Here is an 18,469-nt window from a genome sequence, read left to right as displayed (position 1 = left end):
GTAAGTGAATCAGCTGCCTGAACGTTGATATAACTGTGTTCTGTTATCTGGACCACAGCCTTCCCTGTGAAACTTTCCAACTGTGAAAGCTGTCAGTTTCCCATGTGCGGTCACCCTTGTTCCCTTTCCCTCTATCTCTTTCCCTACAGTTAAAGTAAATTATAAGTAAATTAAAATATTGCAACCACTAAAAAATATTAGGAGGGCCGTTTCTGAAATTATAGTTACAGCTGGCAATGTACATATCAAAATTGCCAGCACCAACTACTATATTGGGCATACATTTTTGTTAGTTACTTTCATTAAACTATTTTAAGTGCACATAATTGCTGATTTATAAGTAAAATTGCCACAAGCCAATAACTTGGGTGTTTTAGCAAGTACAATCTTAAAGATTTGAAAGCTTCAGCTTTGGCTTCTTGAAGTGGTCTTACAAGAAAATGCTGTTCCTGGCAGTGCTCTGTTAAGTAGCTGTGGAAATGTAACTCCGTTTTGTGTGTCCACAAAGTTATTTTTTTGTTTTCCAATTAAAATTATGTATTTCAATGTTGCTGTATTGTACTTAAGCCATTTAGTCACCTTTGGCTTGCTACTACTTGAATTAATTTGAGAGCACTGTGCTAGAGCAGCAGACCACCACTGTACTTGCAAACAACCCTTACATTTTAAAGTAGCTCTAACATTTAGATCTTTCTAACATTTCTTGAAATAATTAAAAATGAATTTATATTTCAATCCTCAGCTATGTTCTTACTTAGCTGTCAGTATGGCGCAGATTATTGTATTTCTATATTTACCTCCAATGGTAATTTTAACTTCATGTGTCTATGAAGACTTGCAGATGTCTTTAATCAAGCACTATTTGTTAATACTGTAATATCAAAATATTATGTTGCATTATTTTAAAGCTTTCAGAAAGAGTAAAATGTTTTTAAAATGCTATTGCACCATATAATTTGCTGCACAACAGTATGGCACAGCATATCAGTCTGTTTCAATAGTAATGCTGCATAAACAATGTTTCGATCTGGGTTTCTTTTGAGAATTTTTCTCAATTAGGTGACATGGTCTGACATTACTGTCTCAACGACCTCCAGCTGGGAAGGTTTTTTTTCCTTTTTTTAAACTAATTAAAGGACCCAGGACTATGCTTCATACTTATACTTTTTTTTTTTTTAATTATTATTCTTGTTGTCGTTATTGTTTGTGGGTGTACTTTCCATTTTCAGTGGTGTAGAGCTTAATTTACAGTAGAACTGGATTTGGGACCTGCCACACTCCTCAGGGTCACTGTTTCGGGCCGTTGTGCTCCAGCGTTGAGGTTTTTCGGAGCGAACTGGACGTGAGGGCCGGGCACCCACCTGGGAGCCATGTCACCTTCACCGCCCCCTCACCACACGTGGGGCGCACCAAGGGGAGGGTTTTCTTCTATTTTTTTTTATTCTTTTTTTTTTTTTTTAATTTACGTTCTCTCACAGCCGTGACACTTAATGGTCCAAGCCGCCGTATTTATCATGACATAACAAAAAGTGATTAAGGAACAAACACTATTGCTGCCGAATGCCATAAACACTGAGTTGTACAAATTGTGATTGAGGAAATGAGAAAAAAAAAAAAAAAAAGGTTTATACTTTTTAAAAAAAAATAACAAAAAAAAAATCAAATGGAATAAATTATTCATGAAGCCTTGATTGCGGTGTTTCCTTATTTCCTCTCGGGGAGCAGGGAGGGAGAGGAAGGGGCGGGCCGAGCCCTCCCGCCCGCCGCCGCCGCTCCCCTCAGGGCCGTGACGCGATCGCTTCGCGCCGTTGGCAGCGCCCGGCTGAGGGGACCCGGGGCCGGCCGCCGCCATGGCCGAGTGCTCGGGGCTGCAGTTCGTCAGCCCCTACGCCTTCGAGGCCATGCAGAAGGTGGACGTGGTGCGCTTGGCCGCCCTGAGCGACCCCGAGCTGCGACTGCTGCTGCCCTGCCTGGTGCGTATGGCCCTGTGCGCCCCCGCGGACCAGAGCCAGAGCTGGGCGCAGGACAAAAAGCTCATCCTGCGGCTCCTCTCGGGCGTCGAGGCGGTCAACTCCATCGTGGCCCTGCTCTCCGTCGACTTTCACGCCCTGGAGCAGGACGCCAGCAAAGAGCAGCAGCTCCGGTAACTCCCCGGGTGGCTGCCGGCGGCCTCCCTGCGGCTTTATTCGATGTATTTGGGGCTTTTGGGGGCGGTCGGTACGCGCTGAGGGGCCGAGGAGCTGCCTGGGCTTTTGGCTGGGCTGTGGGGAGCGCAGACCCTGGTCATTCTGCTGGTGTTTTCTGAATACACCACGTTAATCCACCTAAATAGGTTGTCTAACGCTCTACAGGTACCACAGTCCAATCTTTAGTGTGATAGAAGAAATTCTTGCGGAATTATCGTCTTTTACCTGAAAAGTTGCCAGTGCATACAAAAGATGTGATAACTGTTGTGTTTTAATCATCTGGTAGGCACAAGCTAGGAGGAGGCAGCGGAGAAAGCATCTTGGTGTCGCAGCTGCAGCACGGCCTGACGCTGGAGTTCGAGCACAGCGATTCGCCTCGCCGGCTCCGGCTCGTACTCAGCGAATTACTGGCAATTATGAATAAGGTAAATTTCTTAATTTCTGGGTAGTTGTGAATTTTATATTAGCAAGACAAAGAAGCCAGAAGGCTTTGTTCCTAATAAGTTGATGTACTGCCCCGTTATGTTACCACTGCCACTGCTGTTGTGAGTATACTTCTCCAGATCTTACCTGGTGCACCAAGGCTTACAGTTTCCATTTTATCGAACAGTGGCTTGTGAGTAAACTCCTTATGAACCCAATGTCCTAGAGGAAGCCTTTCTTCCTCAGAACAAATAAGGGTAATCTTTTCTAATGTAATATTTGTTCAGTGTATCTTATAATGTGCTTTACTCAAATATAATGCGATTTTGTGATGCATCAGTGCAGAAACTGTATTTGAAAATGAAATTGTGTTCTTACTCTTATTGCAGCATGTTAGCTACCGTATTTCTCATATTTTTTTCTTCTGTATTTTATTTTCCTTGTGTGAACTTAGTGTGTTTTTAGAATTCTCAGCTGTTTTTCTTCTGGAAAGAAACAATAACACTACTTGTATTGACATACTTCTGTTAGTAAATATTTATTACTCTAAACATTTCCTTCGCTATTCTATGCTTCTAGCTATATGTTTTTGGCAGTTTTAATAGATCAAATCTATTGAATTTCAATCTAGGGAAGTCTGATCAGACAAATTGTTTCCTAAAACTTGTTCAGTGATGATGAATAATGCTTTGCAGGTGTCAGAATCAAATGGAGAATTTTTTCTCAAGTCTTCGGAGCTCTTTGAGAGTCCTGTCTATCTGGAAGAGGCAGCAGATGTTCTCTGTATTTTGCAAGCAGGTATATATATAGATATAAAAACTACAAATATGTTCCATTTGTATTAATTTTGTAAGAAGTTATGAATTCAAAAGAAATACAAACATAAAAGAAAACGAAACTTTTTGACCTGTTGTGACTGATTTAAGGTTAATCTCAGCTGTATAGCTTTTTGAAAGAGGAATAAATGACAGATTTTTTTTTTTCATTCATTGGTTTGATATGTTACTTAACAGCATATTAAATTCAAGTTTTTGTTTGTTTCATAGTGAAACTCTGTAACTTCTAAAATTTTTTATCCAGAGTTGCCGTCACTGTTGCCCATAGTTGATGTAGCAGAAGCTCTGTTGCATGTTAAAAATGGAGCCTGGTTCCTCTGCCTCCTGGTGGCCAATGTTCCTGATAGCTTTAATGAGGGTGAGTTAGTTTCTTCTTGTCCAGCTTAAAAATAAAGATTTGAAATAGTTTCTAGCAATGAAGTTCATTCTAGGCTAAACCACATATTGTGAGTATTTGAACTGATGAGTGCTTAGCTTATGAAATGTAATTGAATGCGTTTATGCTTAGAGATGCTGATAGGCCTCCCCTTCTCATCACGTTCACTCCCCTTTTTGCAGCCTGACTGTAGACTCGCTGTGTGCACGTTGCAGCTTCTCATCTGTTGGTCACCTTTTTAAAGGCAGTGAATGACTGGGATGATGAACCTGGTCTAGCTTTGCTAATAGTACCTGTCCTTCAGATTGAGCCATATTATGATGTGAAAGATTTCTATTGACATTGCCCATTTAGTATCCTACTTGTCCTACTCAGTGTTAATCACCAGTTCTTGGAGTAGCTGTGCTAATAAATCATAGTGAGCCGAACAAAATGGCTTGGCTTTGTGTTTATGGAATGTGACTTTCTGTTGGAAAGGTCAGATTTACTAACGCCTCCTGTTGGCTATTCAGTCTGTAGAGGCTTGATTAAGAATGGTGAACGGCAGGATGAGGAAAGTGTTGGAGGCCGTCGTAGAACAGAAGCACTCCGTCACCTGTGTAAAATGAACCCTTCCCAAGCTCTCAGGGTCCGAGGCATGGTGGTAAGCCTGTAACTCATCTGTCATGAGACAAGACATGAATCATATTTGTCAACTTAGTGGAATGTTAAAAAGATAATTGAGCCTGGACATTTTATCTAGGTAGAAGAGTGCCATCTACCAGGTCTTGGTGTAGCTTTGACCCTGGACCACACCAAAAATGAATCTTCGGACGATGGAGTGAGTGACCTGGTGTGTTTTGTGAGTGGTTTGCTACTTGGAACAAACGCAAAGGTTCGAACTTGGTTTGGAACATTTATCCGAAATGGCCAACAGGTAAGACATACATGTGTTGCACGTTCCCCTGGTAAAGAAAATTTTCTTTAAAACAAAGAAATAAACAAAACCTCAGTCCTTCCCATTCTCTCTCTTTTATTTTTTTCTTAAATTACGGAAGCTCTTCTATAATATAGTGTCTGATAAGATTAATTTTATATTGTTGTTCTCCTCTTTTAACCTCTTACACAGAGAAAAAGAGATAATATCAGTTCTGTGCTTTGGCAAATGAGAAGGCAGCTGCTCCTGGAGCTCATGGGAATCCTTCCCACGGTTCGCAGCACACACATTGTTGAAGAAGCAGATGTTGATATGGAGCCAAATGTGTCCGTGTATTCGGGACTGAAGGAAGAGCATGTCGTGAAAGCCAGCGCATTGTTACGTCTCTATTGTGCTTTAATGGGAATAGCTGGGCTGAAGTAATGAATGTTTTAATGCTCTTTAATATGTTTGTACTCATTGTCTATCAATTATTTTTTAACTTAAAATAATATTAATGCATGAAGTGTGTTCTTCTTTTTAATGCTGCAAAATCAGTGTTAGATTTCATTAAAGTAAGTCTAGGCCTAAGGGTGTAGAACAGCTGAATAGTCTAGCAACGTACTTTGTATGAACTTTGAATTTCTTTTTCTCTGGTTTTACGTTTTAGAGAGCGCTAATGTAGCATCTTCATACAACATTAGTTTTGGTTTTAAGTGTGTTGTACCAATAGGCATGCTTATGGCCTGGGGAAGTTTTCTCATTGTTATCTCTTAGCAGAGATTTTTATTGGGATTCTTCAGTTCAAAGAGAAGTGCTAGTTAATCTAGATATTTATATATTGATAGTAACTTGATAAACAGATTAAATAATAGAGAAACCTTAATCTTTAACCATTCTGATGAGGTTGGAAATCCCTGTTAAATGATCAGTGTTTTCTCCTCCCCCTTCAGACCAACTGATGAAGAAGCTGAGCAGCTCCTGCAGCTGATGACCAGCCGGCCTCCTGCAACTCCAGCTGGTGTTCGCTTTGTTTCTCTTTCCTTTTGTATGCTTCTGGCCTTCTCCACCCTTGTCAGGTACCGCAATAAAGGAGGAGTTTTGTAAAGATGTTACTGTTCTAATACAGTTAAGGCAATGACCTCCAGAGATACAGTTTTTTTCTTTCCTAATTCTTTATACTAATCTCCCTACATTAGTTGAAGGGATTTATTTTACGCTACTGTAAGTGTCTGAAACTGTGCTCTGCTCACCCACGTGCTGGTAACAAATCTTTTGAGGGGAGTATTGGCAGTAGCTTAGGTTGGAATGTTTTTTGAAGGCTAAAGTAGGCCTTACCAGTTACTTTTCCACCGAACATATTTATGACTAAATTCTTTAGGGACCTTATTCAAAAAAGTAGCAACATAGTTATTTAATGGATGTAGCTTTTTGCTGTGTGCTTTCAAGACAGGAAATTGCCTGACAGCTGGACTCTTGCCCAGATTTCGAAGTTCATGCTAAATATCAGTGCTTATCAGCTGTTTGATGCTAAGTAGACAGTGTCAGAAAGTATCCTGGTATAAGATTCCTCAAATACTCTTTTTTTTTTTTTCTGCTAGTAATTGTTAGTTAAACTAACTATAATTCCTTGGAAATGGATCTTTTCTGTAATTTCTTTGTGCAGTACGCCAGAACAGGAGCAACTCATGGTAATGTGGCTTAGTTGGATGATAAAGGAAGAAGCTTACTTTGAAAGGTGAGAGCAGGCTTCTTTTGTTTTTAGTGTTTCCATTATTCTCATATTTACTTATCTCTTGTTGGGAATTAACTCTTCCTCTTTGGTATCGTAGCATTTCTGGTGTGTCTGCTTCCTTTGGAGAGATGCTTCTCTTGGTAGCCATGTATTTCCACAGTAATCAGCTCAGCGCTATCATTGATTTGGTCTGCTCCACTTTGGGAATGAAGGTAAGTCCTAAGCTGTTTCTAACACACACATTTCTCTGTTAAAATTCACTTTCTTACTGTGAATTTATACTATTGTATTTACTTTAATTTTAATAAAAAAACCTTTGGTTTTGCTAGTGTACCCGAGTAAACATATACCCAACAAATGAGTAACTAACTTAAATTAGTTCCTCTAGAAACACATCATACTGTGCATAACACTTGGTACAGAGGAATGGTATGATAAAAGGTACCTTCAAAAAAAGTTGACTTGTTGAAACCATTATTTACAAGAAATGATTTTTAAAGAAGATGAATTGATGTTGTTTCCAAACTGATCTGCAAAGGTTTTATTTTAAACAGTTTAAAGAAATATCTATCTGTAATACTTAATTCACTTTTGTAAGTTATCAAGGGAGACTTGCTTCAACCAATTGTTAAGCTAGTTAGTTAGATTGCAAGATGAGGAATATATAGAGTCGTGAACTTGTGATGTTTGAAAATAGGGTTTGTTTTACATGTCAAGTTTAGATATGTGAATCTTTTCCTTGTACTACAATGAAGACAAATTTAAAAAAGTTAATAGTTAATAAAATAAATTTACAGAACTTATAAGAAAGCTAGAACTTAAAATTTTGTTTGTTTGTTTCAGATTGTTATAAAGCCCAGCTCTCTGAGCAGAATGAAGACAATCTTCACACAGGAGATTTTCACTGAACAGGTATTTGAAGTCTAAGCCTTTATTTTTTTTCCTTTGCTTTTTTTTTCTTTAATCGCTTTGGTTTGACCTACAAGAAATTGCACCATCCCTATAATGAAGAACTTTGGCATTTTCTTTTTGTACAGTGATCTAATGTGTTTTGAACATTAGGCTGTTTTAAAATAATGGGAAAGCAAAAGAGAACAATAGTCTAGAATGACATAAAAATATAGTAACAGGAAATTGTTTATAAATGTAGTATATGTGCTACAATTTAGCATATACTGTATTAAACTACGTAAAAGTATTCTTCAGCTACCAAACAATGAAAAATAAATAAATGCCTGAAAGGATGCAGCTGTGTAACTTTGTCACATTGTGCAGATACGTTGTGATATAGTGATATATATTTTTTTTGTGGTATTTTCTTGGTAATTATAACTTTCTTTTAGGTTGTCACAGCCCATGCAGTTCGTGTGCCGGTTACAGGCAATCTCAGTGCCAACATTATTGGTTTTTTACCTATTCACTGCATTTACCAGCTTTTAAGAAGCCGGTCATTCACCAAGCACAAAGTATCCATTAAGGTATGATATTCATTTTATTTCTGTTCTTTGTTTTGGATGTTGACTAGGCTTTGCAGGCTTTATTTTTTGTGGTAGAATTGCCTAAAAAGTTACAATATGAACAGAGTTATTAATGAATCTTACTGTCTATTACCATGCAATTTAAGAAAGGACAATGCATTAAGTTAGGATACCTAAGAATTGTCCGTGTATTGAGTTAGGATACCTAGTTATATAGCTCTGTAATCCAGGATTCTGAACATAGATAAATTATATATAATTAGAAGGTTCTCCCTGTCCTCTTTATGTGCTAAAATCGTAGTCTGAGCAATGTTTTCAGCCAGGACAAGCTTTATTGGTAGATCTGTGTAGAGCAGAGAAAGGTCTTTTTGGATATGCAGTTTATGACTACATTCAACTCAGAACAGGTATGATACTTTCCAAAGTCAAAACCTCATTCAATACAATTTTTTGTAACTAGTTAAAAAGGAATGTACTTGCAAACAAAAGAAATTACCTGGCAGCTTTGAAACTAAATATGGTGGCATGTTTTTTTCTAGGACTGGATCTATCGGCAGCTCTGTGAAACCACCACTCCACTCCATCCTCAGCTGCTTCCTCTAATTGATGTCTACATTAACTCTATTCTTACTCCTGCATCAAAATCCAACCCGGAAGCCACAAATCAGCCTGTCACGGAACAGGAGATACTGAATGTTTTCCAGGGACTCACTGGGGTAAATGATTTGTTTGTTTCTTTCATGTACTTTCATGTCAATGTATGTGTGGTTTAGTATATTGACATCAAAAATACCTTTTAGGTTTTAAACTTTTAAGAAAATAAAAAAAAACCTGCAACTTTCAGCTTGGACCTCCTATGGCTTGATATTTTTATACAAGGTTTATTACTTTATCTTTTTTCATATTTGCAGGTAAATAAAAATTTTTGTTCTCAGGAATAAGGAATGCAACATGACATTTGTATGGTTTTCTATACAGGGAGAAAATACTCGTCTTACTCAGCGTTACAGCATCACAACACAATTGCTCGTCCTCTACTATGTCCTGTCATACGAAGAAGCACTTCTGGCAAACACGAAGACACTAGGTATATGTGAATGAATCTCTGAAAAATAACAATCTAAAAATTTGATGCAACTAGAGGGATTCTTAAAATAGCCAAAAATTTATGTTGCTGTCAGATTCAAGCACAGTATGAAAAGCTTAGATTCTTGTAGTACATACAGCATTACCATAGAAATTAAGCAGATAAACTGTCTGCTAAAAATCCATAGCTGAGTAGTTGGTTTTCCAGATTGAAAAAGGTCCAAGCTGGCCAAAAAGTTATTTACATTTATATAAATGTATTTCTATATTTTTATAAATATTTTTGACCATGTGATAAATCTAGAAACAATTAGCTAAGACTTCTTAATCACTTTAGATCTTCATTTGTTCATGTGTTAGCAAACTCAGCAAATCTCTTTGGGCTGGCAATTTTATAATTTTATAGTTGGCAAGGCTGAATGATCCCTTTCTATCTTTCAAACTGGGGCTTTATCAGTTGTAAAAGAATGTTGTGTACATTACTGACTGAATTTCATTTCAATGAAAACACAGTATTTATATCTATTTTTTTTAATGTTGAATACAAACAGTGCAGATTTAAGTATGATCTCAAAATCGGTTGGACATGATCAAAAATAGTATGAAGATATGAAAAATCTAAATGACAGGGAAGTCTTTAAATGGAAATGTTCACAGAAATAGTTTCCTAAAGGACGTAGTTTAATGCTCTACCAGGAATGAGGTGTGCTATTAGGGGTTTTCTCTATTTTAATTGAATAATATAGAGGCTAATGCCTTACATTTTCCTTACCGATTCAGTTGGGGAAATAGATTTTTTTCACACTGTAACTGTTATGTGTGGGTTTTTTCCCATTCCCTTGTAGCTGCCATGCAAAGAAAACCCAAGTCTTACTCTTCAGCCTTAATGGATCAGATTCCAATCAAGTACCTCATCCGGCAGGCCCAAGGACTGCAGCAGGAACTGGGAGGTATATCTGTGCATCAAAGTCTAATGTCGATGAAGAAAGAAAGCTAAGCTTGTTTCCAGCTCTTCTGCTGCTGGTTGTATCATAGTGTGCTTGCCTTTTTGTTTCATTTAAACTGTGTCAATAGTAACTAGTGAAATTATAGATAAATTTAAAGAGTAACCATGAAAGTTTGGGGAGGGTAGTTCTTTCTAGAATAGTTAGCGTGGGAATTACCTGAGAATTTATAATTGTTTCAGGCTAAGTTTAAAAGCTACTGTAGGGTCCTCCCACCTTTCCAAAATGGAACTTTTCCTTTCTGTTGGAGGTAGAATTTCAGGCTCTAAACATGCAAGCTCGTTGAACATTTTGGCAGTGATTCAGTTAAGATCTGTTGTTGAAATGGTAGGCACAAATGTGTTCAGGTGACTAATGTAACTATTTAAATCTAAAGCGTATACTTTCTTAATGCCCTTAAAGGCTTGCATTCTGCACTGTTACGCCTTCTTGCAACTAACTACCCTCACCTCTGCATCGTGGAGGACTGGATCTGTGAGGAACAGATCACCGGCACTGATGCCTTACTGAGGAGGATGCTTCTTACAAACATTGCAAAGAATCATTCTCCTAAACAGCTCCAGGAAGGTAAAAGCTTTGTTTGAAGTAAGCAATTTTCTTTCCAAACTGGTGGAAGGAATATAGTGGGTTTGGAAGTGCGTAGTCATTTAATTTCTTTATGCAAATGCAGTATGATCAAACAAAATACTCTGCTGCAAGCTCGTTAACTTAGGAGTCCTCAGGTCAAGAAGTCATCAAAAATGTCTTAAGTCCAGTTTTACCATTGTCTTTGTTTTATAGCATTTTCCATGCTGCCTGGAAATCATACCCAGCTGATGCAGATTTTAGAGCACTTAACACTTCTCTCTGCTGGTGAATTGATCCCATATGCAGAAGTATTGACATCAAATATGAATTGCTTGCTGAATGCTGGAGTCCCTCGGAGGATTCTTCAGACAGTCAATAAACTTTGGATGGTTCTTAACACTGTGATGCCGAGAAGGTAGGCTCAAAATACCATTTAGTTTGCTGTTGTGAACAGCAGGAAACAAATCCTTTTTTTTTCTTATGGACTATCTAGTAAAAAAAACAAACAAAAAAACCAACTTTGAAACAATCTCATTTTAGGTTATGGGTTATGACTGTTAATGCTCTGCAGCCTTCAGTAAAAATAGTCCGACAACAGAAATACACTCAGAATGATCTGATGATTGATCCTTTGATTGTACTAAGATGTGATCAGAGAGTTCATAGGTAAGCATCTCTTTTAGCTTTTTAAGCTCTGCGGTACTTATATTGATACATAGTGAGTGCTGTACATAAAGATGTCTCATAAAAAACTAAAAAGGTTCATTACTTTGAAATATTTTCAATCTAGTCTTACGAGCTTCTAAGATCCATCTTTTGCTGCACCATATTCTTGTATTAAGCTTGTTGGTCTGAGGATTCAGTGAACTGTGCACACTGTTTGAGCATGTCATATTGTCCAGCTGAGTGTCTTGTTAAACAGCCCTACATGTAGTTCTATTTTGGAAACTGTGATTTGCACATAGATCATCCATTTTAGATTTGTGTGTGTGAATTTGTTCTAGACATTGCAGCATGCTTAAAATGGCTGCTGCCACATGGTGGTGGTGGTGGTTGTAACTGTAGCATCCTTCCACTTCACAGTTGTCTTTTGACATCCTTCATGGACCTTTAAATATTTTCTTTTTGGGTAGTGGTTTCTGCCAGCAGGTGCTGGTTGTATGTAACAGAGGTAGATTTGCTTCATTTTTCAACTAAGTCTTTTAGCAGTGCAGAGAAATTACTTCCTGTAGCTGTCAGTGATGACAGAGGAGGATGTGTAAAGCTGCACTGTGGCTTTGATATAGAAGAACAAGCTGAGAATTTTAGTAGTAGAAATGATCATAATTGATAGCAGCAGACCAGCTTGTAAAAGTACTTCAACCCCTAGCTTTTTTCCTTTTTGTATTCTTTTTCACGTCTTCTGTCAGTTGTGGTTTATTTTTGCCCCTTTTGTTGTTTGTTTTTTTTAATACCCTTCTGTTCATAATAAATGGCTAGTATCATCTTGATTTGTTCTTCATATTCTTGTTGGTATGCATCTGCCCCCCTGCCTTTTAGCAATTGAGCTGTTAATCCAATTTTCATTAGGCTTGCTACAACTCTGCTAGACTTGAAGTTTCTATTGATGACATCTTTAATGCCAACCCGTAGGAGAAATATTTAAATGTATGTCCATTCAGCCCTGGCTGCAAATTGAAAATCCCAAGCTTCTAAAACTGTCAGAGAGATTTATAATGCAATGTGATTTGAAAACCATCATGTTGGTATTGTGGAAGCAGTTGTTTAGAGCTTCCCTGCCTTATATTTTCTCCATCATTCAGATCATTATTTTGGTTTAAATTCACGTATAGCAGATTTTTTTCTAGTTTCCTTTGTTTGTCAGAAGTTATTCTCTGAAGTAGCTTCTTGTTTGTGTAGAGGGTATGCATGCATATGCGTGCATGAGAGAAGAAGGACTGAGTGGCAGGATAGCAGAAAGGCTTGTGCCCTTTAGTATTTTGCTGTGTTGGAGAAAGCAGCTTTAGTATGGACCAGAGTACAACTGAGTGAATCCTTTTGGAGTTCTTTTAAGTTTGTTTTTATTATTACTATCTTATTATTCTGCTTACTGAAATGACTTTATTGTATGTGTTCCTACATTAGGAGCCCTCCTCTGATGGATATAACTTTGCACATGTTGAATGGATATCTTCTTGCATCAAAAGCTTACCTCAATTCTCACCTAAAAGAAACAGCAGAACAGGACATTAGGCCATCCCAAAATAATGCAATGGGTCCAGAAGCCCCAGAAGTTACAAGGGAAGAATTAAAAAATGCATTGCTTGCTGCTCAGGTAAGGGGGAGGAATGGATATTGAATGACATGAGGAAAGACAATCACAAAACAAATACGGAAGTGGAAAATAAATAAAAAGGTTGTCTCTTTTTTTTTTTAATTATTTTTTATTCTTGCGTTCAGATTGTTGACTATTTTTTGGGGAGTTCCTGGGTAATCCTGTTTCACAGACATTCTATTCTTACCTTTGTCTGGAAGAATGGCACATCTAGAATCCCTCTTAGAAGATGGTTTTTGAGTTAATGGAGGTTTTATACTTAAATGGGTAGCATAGTCCCCTCCAAATTATGTGAATTGCATGGCCATGAGTGTTTTTTGGCTGATCTGGATGCCTTAGGGGGCTGTTGGAGATGTATTTTGAAACAGTACGTGATTCCCTTGAAAAGATTGTTCTGACCTGTGGTTACAATAATCTGGTGGATTTAAGCTTTTGTTCAGATAATTCGTTAATGTTCTCTAGGGTTTATGATTCTTGAACTGAGTTGTGGGTTTTCTTTTCCGATAGAAAAACGTTCTATAGCCAGAAATTCTAGCCATTTGGCAGCCTTTAGTTTCTTAAATTGTCATTACTTTGTATTTTGTTTCTTATTTCTTTTTTTTTTTATGTGTGCTCTGTTGCTTACTTTCTTCACAGGACAGCGCTGCTGTTCAGATTCTTCTAGAGATCTGCTTACCGACAGAAGATGAGAAAACTCAGGGCAGTAATACATACAGTTTGCTAAAGAGTGTTCAGAGTACCTCAGGTCCTAAGAGTCCAGAACTAGAGGAAGAAGAAGATAGCTTGCTGTGCAATCTTCGAGAAGTCCAGTGTCTGATCTGCTGTCTGCTGCATCAAATGTATATAGCCGACCCCAACATAGTAAAACTAGTTCATTTCCAGGTCTGGTTTGCATTATTTTAGTTCTTTTCATGTTTCTTCTGGTTAGGAGAGAGCCAAGTGAAGTGGTCAGAGAATGCTGGATGCTATTGTTGTGTTCCTCACAAATTACAAAAGCACACTCCTCTTTTTCCCATCTTCCCAAATTTGTAGTACCCACATTTCCACCAAATTTCAGTGCTTTTGTTCGGTGTTGTAGCTGAGAGGGGAGCAGCTAAACTATGCCTGTTCTTCATCATTAAACACATGCTTTGTTTGTGCCTTTGCCATTATTTATGCTGAAGTAGTGTGTCCATTCTAGGCCAAAGAAAACTGGCGTACTCATCTTGTAATTACTTGTTCCACATCTTGTGTGGTTTAGTGTTTTTCTGGCCATGTTCTTGAATTAATATACCCATTATTCAAAACTGTAATTTGGCTGCAAATATCAACTTCTTATCTTTCCTTTTTGCTAGGGCACACTTTATCTCTTTAGAGTGGAAGGAGAAAGGATGCCCCTGCCACAGCAGCTGTAGGCCTTCACAAAAAAGAAGGGGGGGGGAAGCTTAGCAAATTTTTTATATAAATATGTTTTTTGGTATGTGTTAAATCTCTCATTGCCAGATGGTAGTCTCTTTAAAAGCGGTTAATTTGCCTTGACCTGGAACTGATTAAGTGACTGGAAAAGTTGTAATAGTGCAGTTGTGAAATAAGCAAGTTGGGGCCTATAGTGGTGTTTGGAACACGGGGCAAGGACACAAAAGAAAAAGAATCTGTGCAGCTTGGTTTAGTTTGGGGAGCAGAAAAGGAATTTATATGCAAATAATAGGTTGAGTCCTGTGGATAAAGAACTGATTCAGACCCTGGGTGTGTCACCCAGCCTACTTCATATTGCCTTGGGGGTACAGGCCTGTTGCTTGTCTTTCTGAACAAAAGCGAGTTATATTTGTTTTGAAAAAAAGCAATAATGGAGATCTAATTTAAAACTTCAATTGAAGCAGAATTTTTAAAACACCTTGGGCATATCTGTTTTCTTTCCTTAATCCCACAGGGTTATCCGTGCGAACTTCTGGCACTGACAGTGGCGGGGATTCCATCAATGCACATCTGTCTGGATTTCATACCTGAGCTCATTGCCCAGCCTGAACTTGAAAAACAGGTACTGTGCAGTCGTCTCGTTTGGGAGTCACTGGAAGTACTTAATGCTGATGCAGTATTGGTTAGGGGGAGAAAATAAAAGGATCACTTAAAAATAAGTCTCGTTCTAACCTGCCCAGTATATTAAGGTAGTATCGGTAGCACTTTCACCTTAGATTAAAAGCCCTCCCACCAAATCTGGGATTGTGATGACTCCGCTGACGTGTGTGTACACTTGTTTAGGAAATGCTCATGCATTTCAATGTTACTTTCAAGAACATAAAAGCACTTTGAATAACAACTTTTTTGTATATATTGCCTATATAACAGTTGGCAGAAGTTTTGCCTTCTTAGATTTTATCTGGTACTTTATAGCTAGAGGAACTTGCATAAAGGTTTAGATTTTGAAAACCTGTTTGTTTAATGTTAAACATCTGATTTTTTGATTTTTTTTAATACGGCAGCATAAAAATTTCACAGTAACTGTTTTTAAGATTTCACTTGCTCTTATTTTCTGACTATAAAATGGGGAATATTTACTAACTCCTAAATTACATGAAGAGCTTGGGATTGAAATTGCAAAACAATTTATAACTTTTTGCTTATTTTTCTTTTGCTTTTTACCTACTTAACAGATATTTGCTATCCAGTTACTTTCATATTTGTGCATCCAGTACGCACTACCTAAATCTCTCAGTGTGGCTCGTTTAGCTATCAATGTCATGGGAACCCTACTCACAGGTAAGCATTCCAGCAACTCCTTAATGCATTGGTTGTGGAAGTTAGATTTGTCTAGGTTGAATAAAATTTTGCCACAATGCCACTGTGTTAATTACGATTGTAAAAGTAACAACAATTCTTGACTGGATTATGATAATAGTTGCTTTTTTACTTACCCATTTCCTTTTCCTTTATAGTTTTAACCCAATCAAAACGCTATACCTTTTTTATGCCAACCCTGCCTTGTTTGGTGTCATTCTGTCAAGCCTTCCCTCCTTTGTATGAGGATATTATGTCTCTGCTGATACAGATTGGGCAAGTTTGTGCCTCTGATGTTGCTACACAGACAAGAGACTTTGACCCAATTATTACACGTAAGTAAAGCAGCTTGTATTTCAAAGGTAACGTCATGGTCCTAGGGAGAAAATAATGTTAATATTTCAAAAGTTTAAGCTTAGTAAATGCAATATGAAATGTCCTAAAGTTAATTTGTAAATACAGAAGGGATAGGGTTCAGTGGATTTATTGTGTTGGAGAAATTAGAAGCCAAAGGGGCTGAAAGCACCCTTTTTATTAAGCTTTGTACTGCCAGCCTTTTGCTTTGTTTCCCCATTTGTATCATTGTGAGATGTATCTGTGCAAGCAAGTGTTGTCAATAGAATTTGCAGTTACAGTGCAAGGTTAAAATGTGAGCAAAGGCTTTTGGGAACAATAGGATGCTTCTGTCTCTCAACTGAGGCATAATGGTCATATATGGTCGTACAAGTCTTCCTAGTCCATTGGAAATGCAAAGTCAAATGAGCTATCTGATGTCTTATACAGCTATTGAAATCATTTGGTTGATTTTTAGCAAGTAATTTTGTCTTTTTTTCTGTCTAACACAAAGTTCTATTCATGTGATCCTGTGTTCTCTGATGCTATTTATGTTTAAGAGATTAAGAGGGTATATAAAAAGAAACAAAGAGGCAGATATAGGTAAATGAAAAAGAAAATTTGTTGTGTCTGTAGAAATAATCTGTGGAATTCAACTGTCACTGTTTCATGTACCAGGTTTAAATTGACAATTTAATAGCATATGTTTATGTTATGGGTGTAAAATAACAACTGTATTCATTTATTTATTTACGTTTTTTTAAAAATATTTTATTTATTTTTTTAGGTCTCCAGCAACTAAAAGAGAAACCAAATGAAGTGTCAGGACTTTGTAAAGATTCACCTTACAAAAGCTGTTCAAGGGATTTTGCGAGTATGGACCCTGATGTTCAGTTATGCCAGTGTGTTGAGAGCACTATCATTGAAATAATTAACATGAGCGTAAGTGGAGTTTAGGAAGAATGCAAATGAGATTATACTGTAGCTAGTCCCATGGCCTATGGTGCCTAAAGTTGGATAGAGCTGCCAAAGTGGATCGAGGAGCTGGAGCACAAGAAATTTTTCTTTCACTGGATTCGGTTATGTCTGAACCTTCTTAAAAGAGAATAATACTTCAGGGAGACTTGTTTTGCTTTCAGTGAAAACTTTTGAGGCTGTTGTGGTGGGTAAATCATTTCCAGGGAAAGTAAGCGTGATCTTTCAGGCTTGCTTGGTTGCACACTCTGTGCAACTGTGATACAGCAGTGCACCCATAAAAGGTTTCTTGACACTGTGAAGTGAGTACTTAATTTGTTGAGCAAATGGCAAAATGATGGTGAAGAAAAAATTGAGATTGGAAAGCTTTACTAAAATTCAAATAAATGACTGTCCCACGACGTTGCAGAGCAAAAAAGATTTAACTTTTTTTTTTTTTCCCCAAACCATTGGTCGAAGTGTCAATTCATGAGATAATAATTTTAAAGGTCAGACAGCCTTCAGTGGAAGTTTGAAACTGGTCTCAAAGGAATAAAGTGAAAAAGGTATCTTAAGTTGTCATCAGGATAAGCTTAAACAGAAATTAGTGTTGGAGGCGACAGTGCCAGCAGCTAAATTTCCTGTAGTGAAAGGGATGACAGATTTCAGCCATACCAAAGCAGTTCCACACAGCTCAGTGAACAAGAAAGCTGAAGAATCCTTTGTGCTTACTGCGTGCAGTTGGTTGTTCCTTCATTTACAACTGCAGCAGTTAGCCTTGGTGGATGTTTTGTGGCGTTGCAGAAGGGTGTTTATGGTGCAATGTTCCTGAAGCTTACACAAGCTTTACGTGAGGCAGCACATGCGTCTGCAGCAGAGAAAGAAGATTGTTTGGCTGTTGTGCCAGAATTGACTGTTGTACTTCAGCACACTTGGATTGCTAAGCTTGGCAGCCCAGATTTGCTGTTTCTTGAACGACAACATCCAGGATCCTTAATTAAAATATTTTTTTGATTTAAGTCAGTTTATATTCCAGAAATAACGGTCTGATTCTTTAGTGTGACTTGAGAAAGCCTTGCATACGTCTGCTTCCTGTGATGGACAGTGAGTGAGAGACACGAGTGCTGGGTTGTGGAGCCTGCTTCCCAGCTGTGTGCCAGGCTCCTCGGTGTGAGACACCGTCAGGCTCCCAGGGCTGGTTTTGTCATCTCCGTGTAATGTATGTAAATAATTAAAACACGTGCTGTTTTTTCCCGTCATGTGTGATTTTATATGCTGTATTTGTATTTAAATAAAAAAAAAATAAAAAAGACGATTTGAATCGATTCGTAGGTGCTTATACTTCTAATGTGGAAGGGATCAGCAGGCACTGATGCCGTTGTAAGAAGAGGGGCAACAAAGGGGGGGCAAAAAATAGGGGGGGCAGCAAAGTGGGGGCGCAGCCAAGGCCCAACTCCAGCCCCGGGGCAGCCGGAGGAGCTGCTCGGCGTGGTTACCTAGCAACAAGGGCAACCCGGAAGCCAACACG

At 38.1% G+C, this 18,469-nt stretch overlaps 1 protein-coding gene across 2 annotated transcripts; it reads left to right on the top strand.

Moving 5' to 3' along the window:
• The first annotated feature begins 1,753 nt into the window (after positions 1–1,753).
• INTS2 (integrator complex subunit 2) lies at positions 1,754–18,266 on the top strand. Of its 2 annotated transcripts, XR_011089029.1 has the most exons (25): positions 1,754–2,143; positions 2,473–2,611; positions 3,305–3,407; positions 3,690–3,803; positions 4,334–4,464; positions 4,564–4,737; positions 4,930–5,156; positions 5,670–5,795; positions 6,383–6,454; positions 6,549–6,663; positions 7,295–7,363; positions 7,795–7,929; positions 8,469–8,645; positions 8,908–9,016; positions 9,861–9,965; positions 10,422–10,586; positions 10,800–11,001; positions 11,127–11,252; positions 12,711–12,900; positions 13,537–13,782; positions 14,810–14,917; positions 15,531–15,636; positions 15,813–15,989; positions 16,775–17,264; positions 18,047–18,266. XR_011089029.1 is itself a non-coding variant. In XM_068656301.1 (24 exons), exons 1-24 carry the CDS (start codon positions 1,851–1,853, stop codon positions 16,942–16,944), a joined length of 3,579 nt encoding a protein of 1,192 aa, XP_068512402.1. In that variant the 5' UTR covers positions 1,754–1,850; the 3' UTR covers positions 16,945–18,266. The 2 variants fall into 2 exon arrangements, 1 of the variants encoding a protein (XP_068512402.1); XM_068656301.1 differs by having other exon boundaries at positions 16,775–18,266.
• Positions 18,267–18,469: the final 203 nt, after the last annotated feature.

The sequence above is a fragment of the Anas acuta genome, chromosome 19 (assembly GCF_963932015.1).
Source record: "Anas acuta chromosome 19, bAnaAcu1.1, whole genome shotgun sequence".
NCBI classification, from domain to species: domain Eukaryota; kingdom Metazoa; phylum Chordata; class Aves; order Anseriformes; family Anatidae; genus Anas; species Anas acuta.
This window is presented reverse-complemented; position numbering and strand designations above follow the sequence as displayed.

What these genes read in the sequence shown, in the direction of transcription:
- INTS2 (XM_068656301.1), top strand. Translation starts at nt 1,851, where the DNA reads ATGGCCGAGTGCTCGGGGCTGCAGTTCGTCAGCCCCTACGCCTTCGAG. An exon ending in TTATCCGAAATGGCCAACAG is followed by an intron (nt 4,738 to 4,929) that starts GTAAGACATACA and finishes CCTCTTACACAG; the next exon opens with AGAAAAAGAGATAATATCAG. An exon ending in TAAAACTAGTTCATTTCCAG is followed by an intron (nt 13,783 to 14,809) that starts GTCTGGTTTGCA and finishes TTAATCCCACAG; the next exon opens with GGTTATCCGTGCGAACTTCT.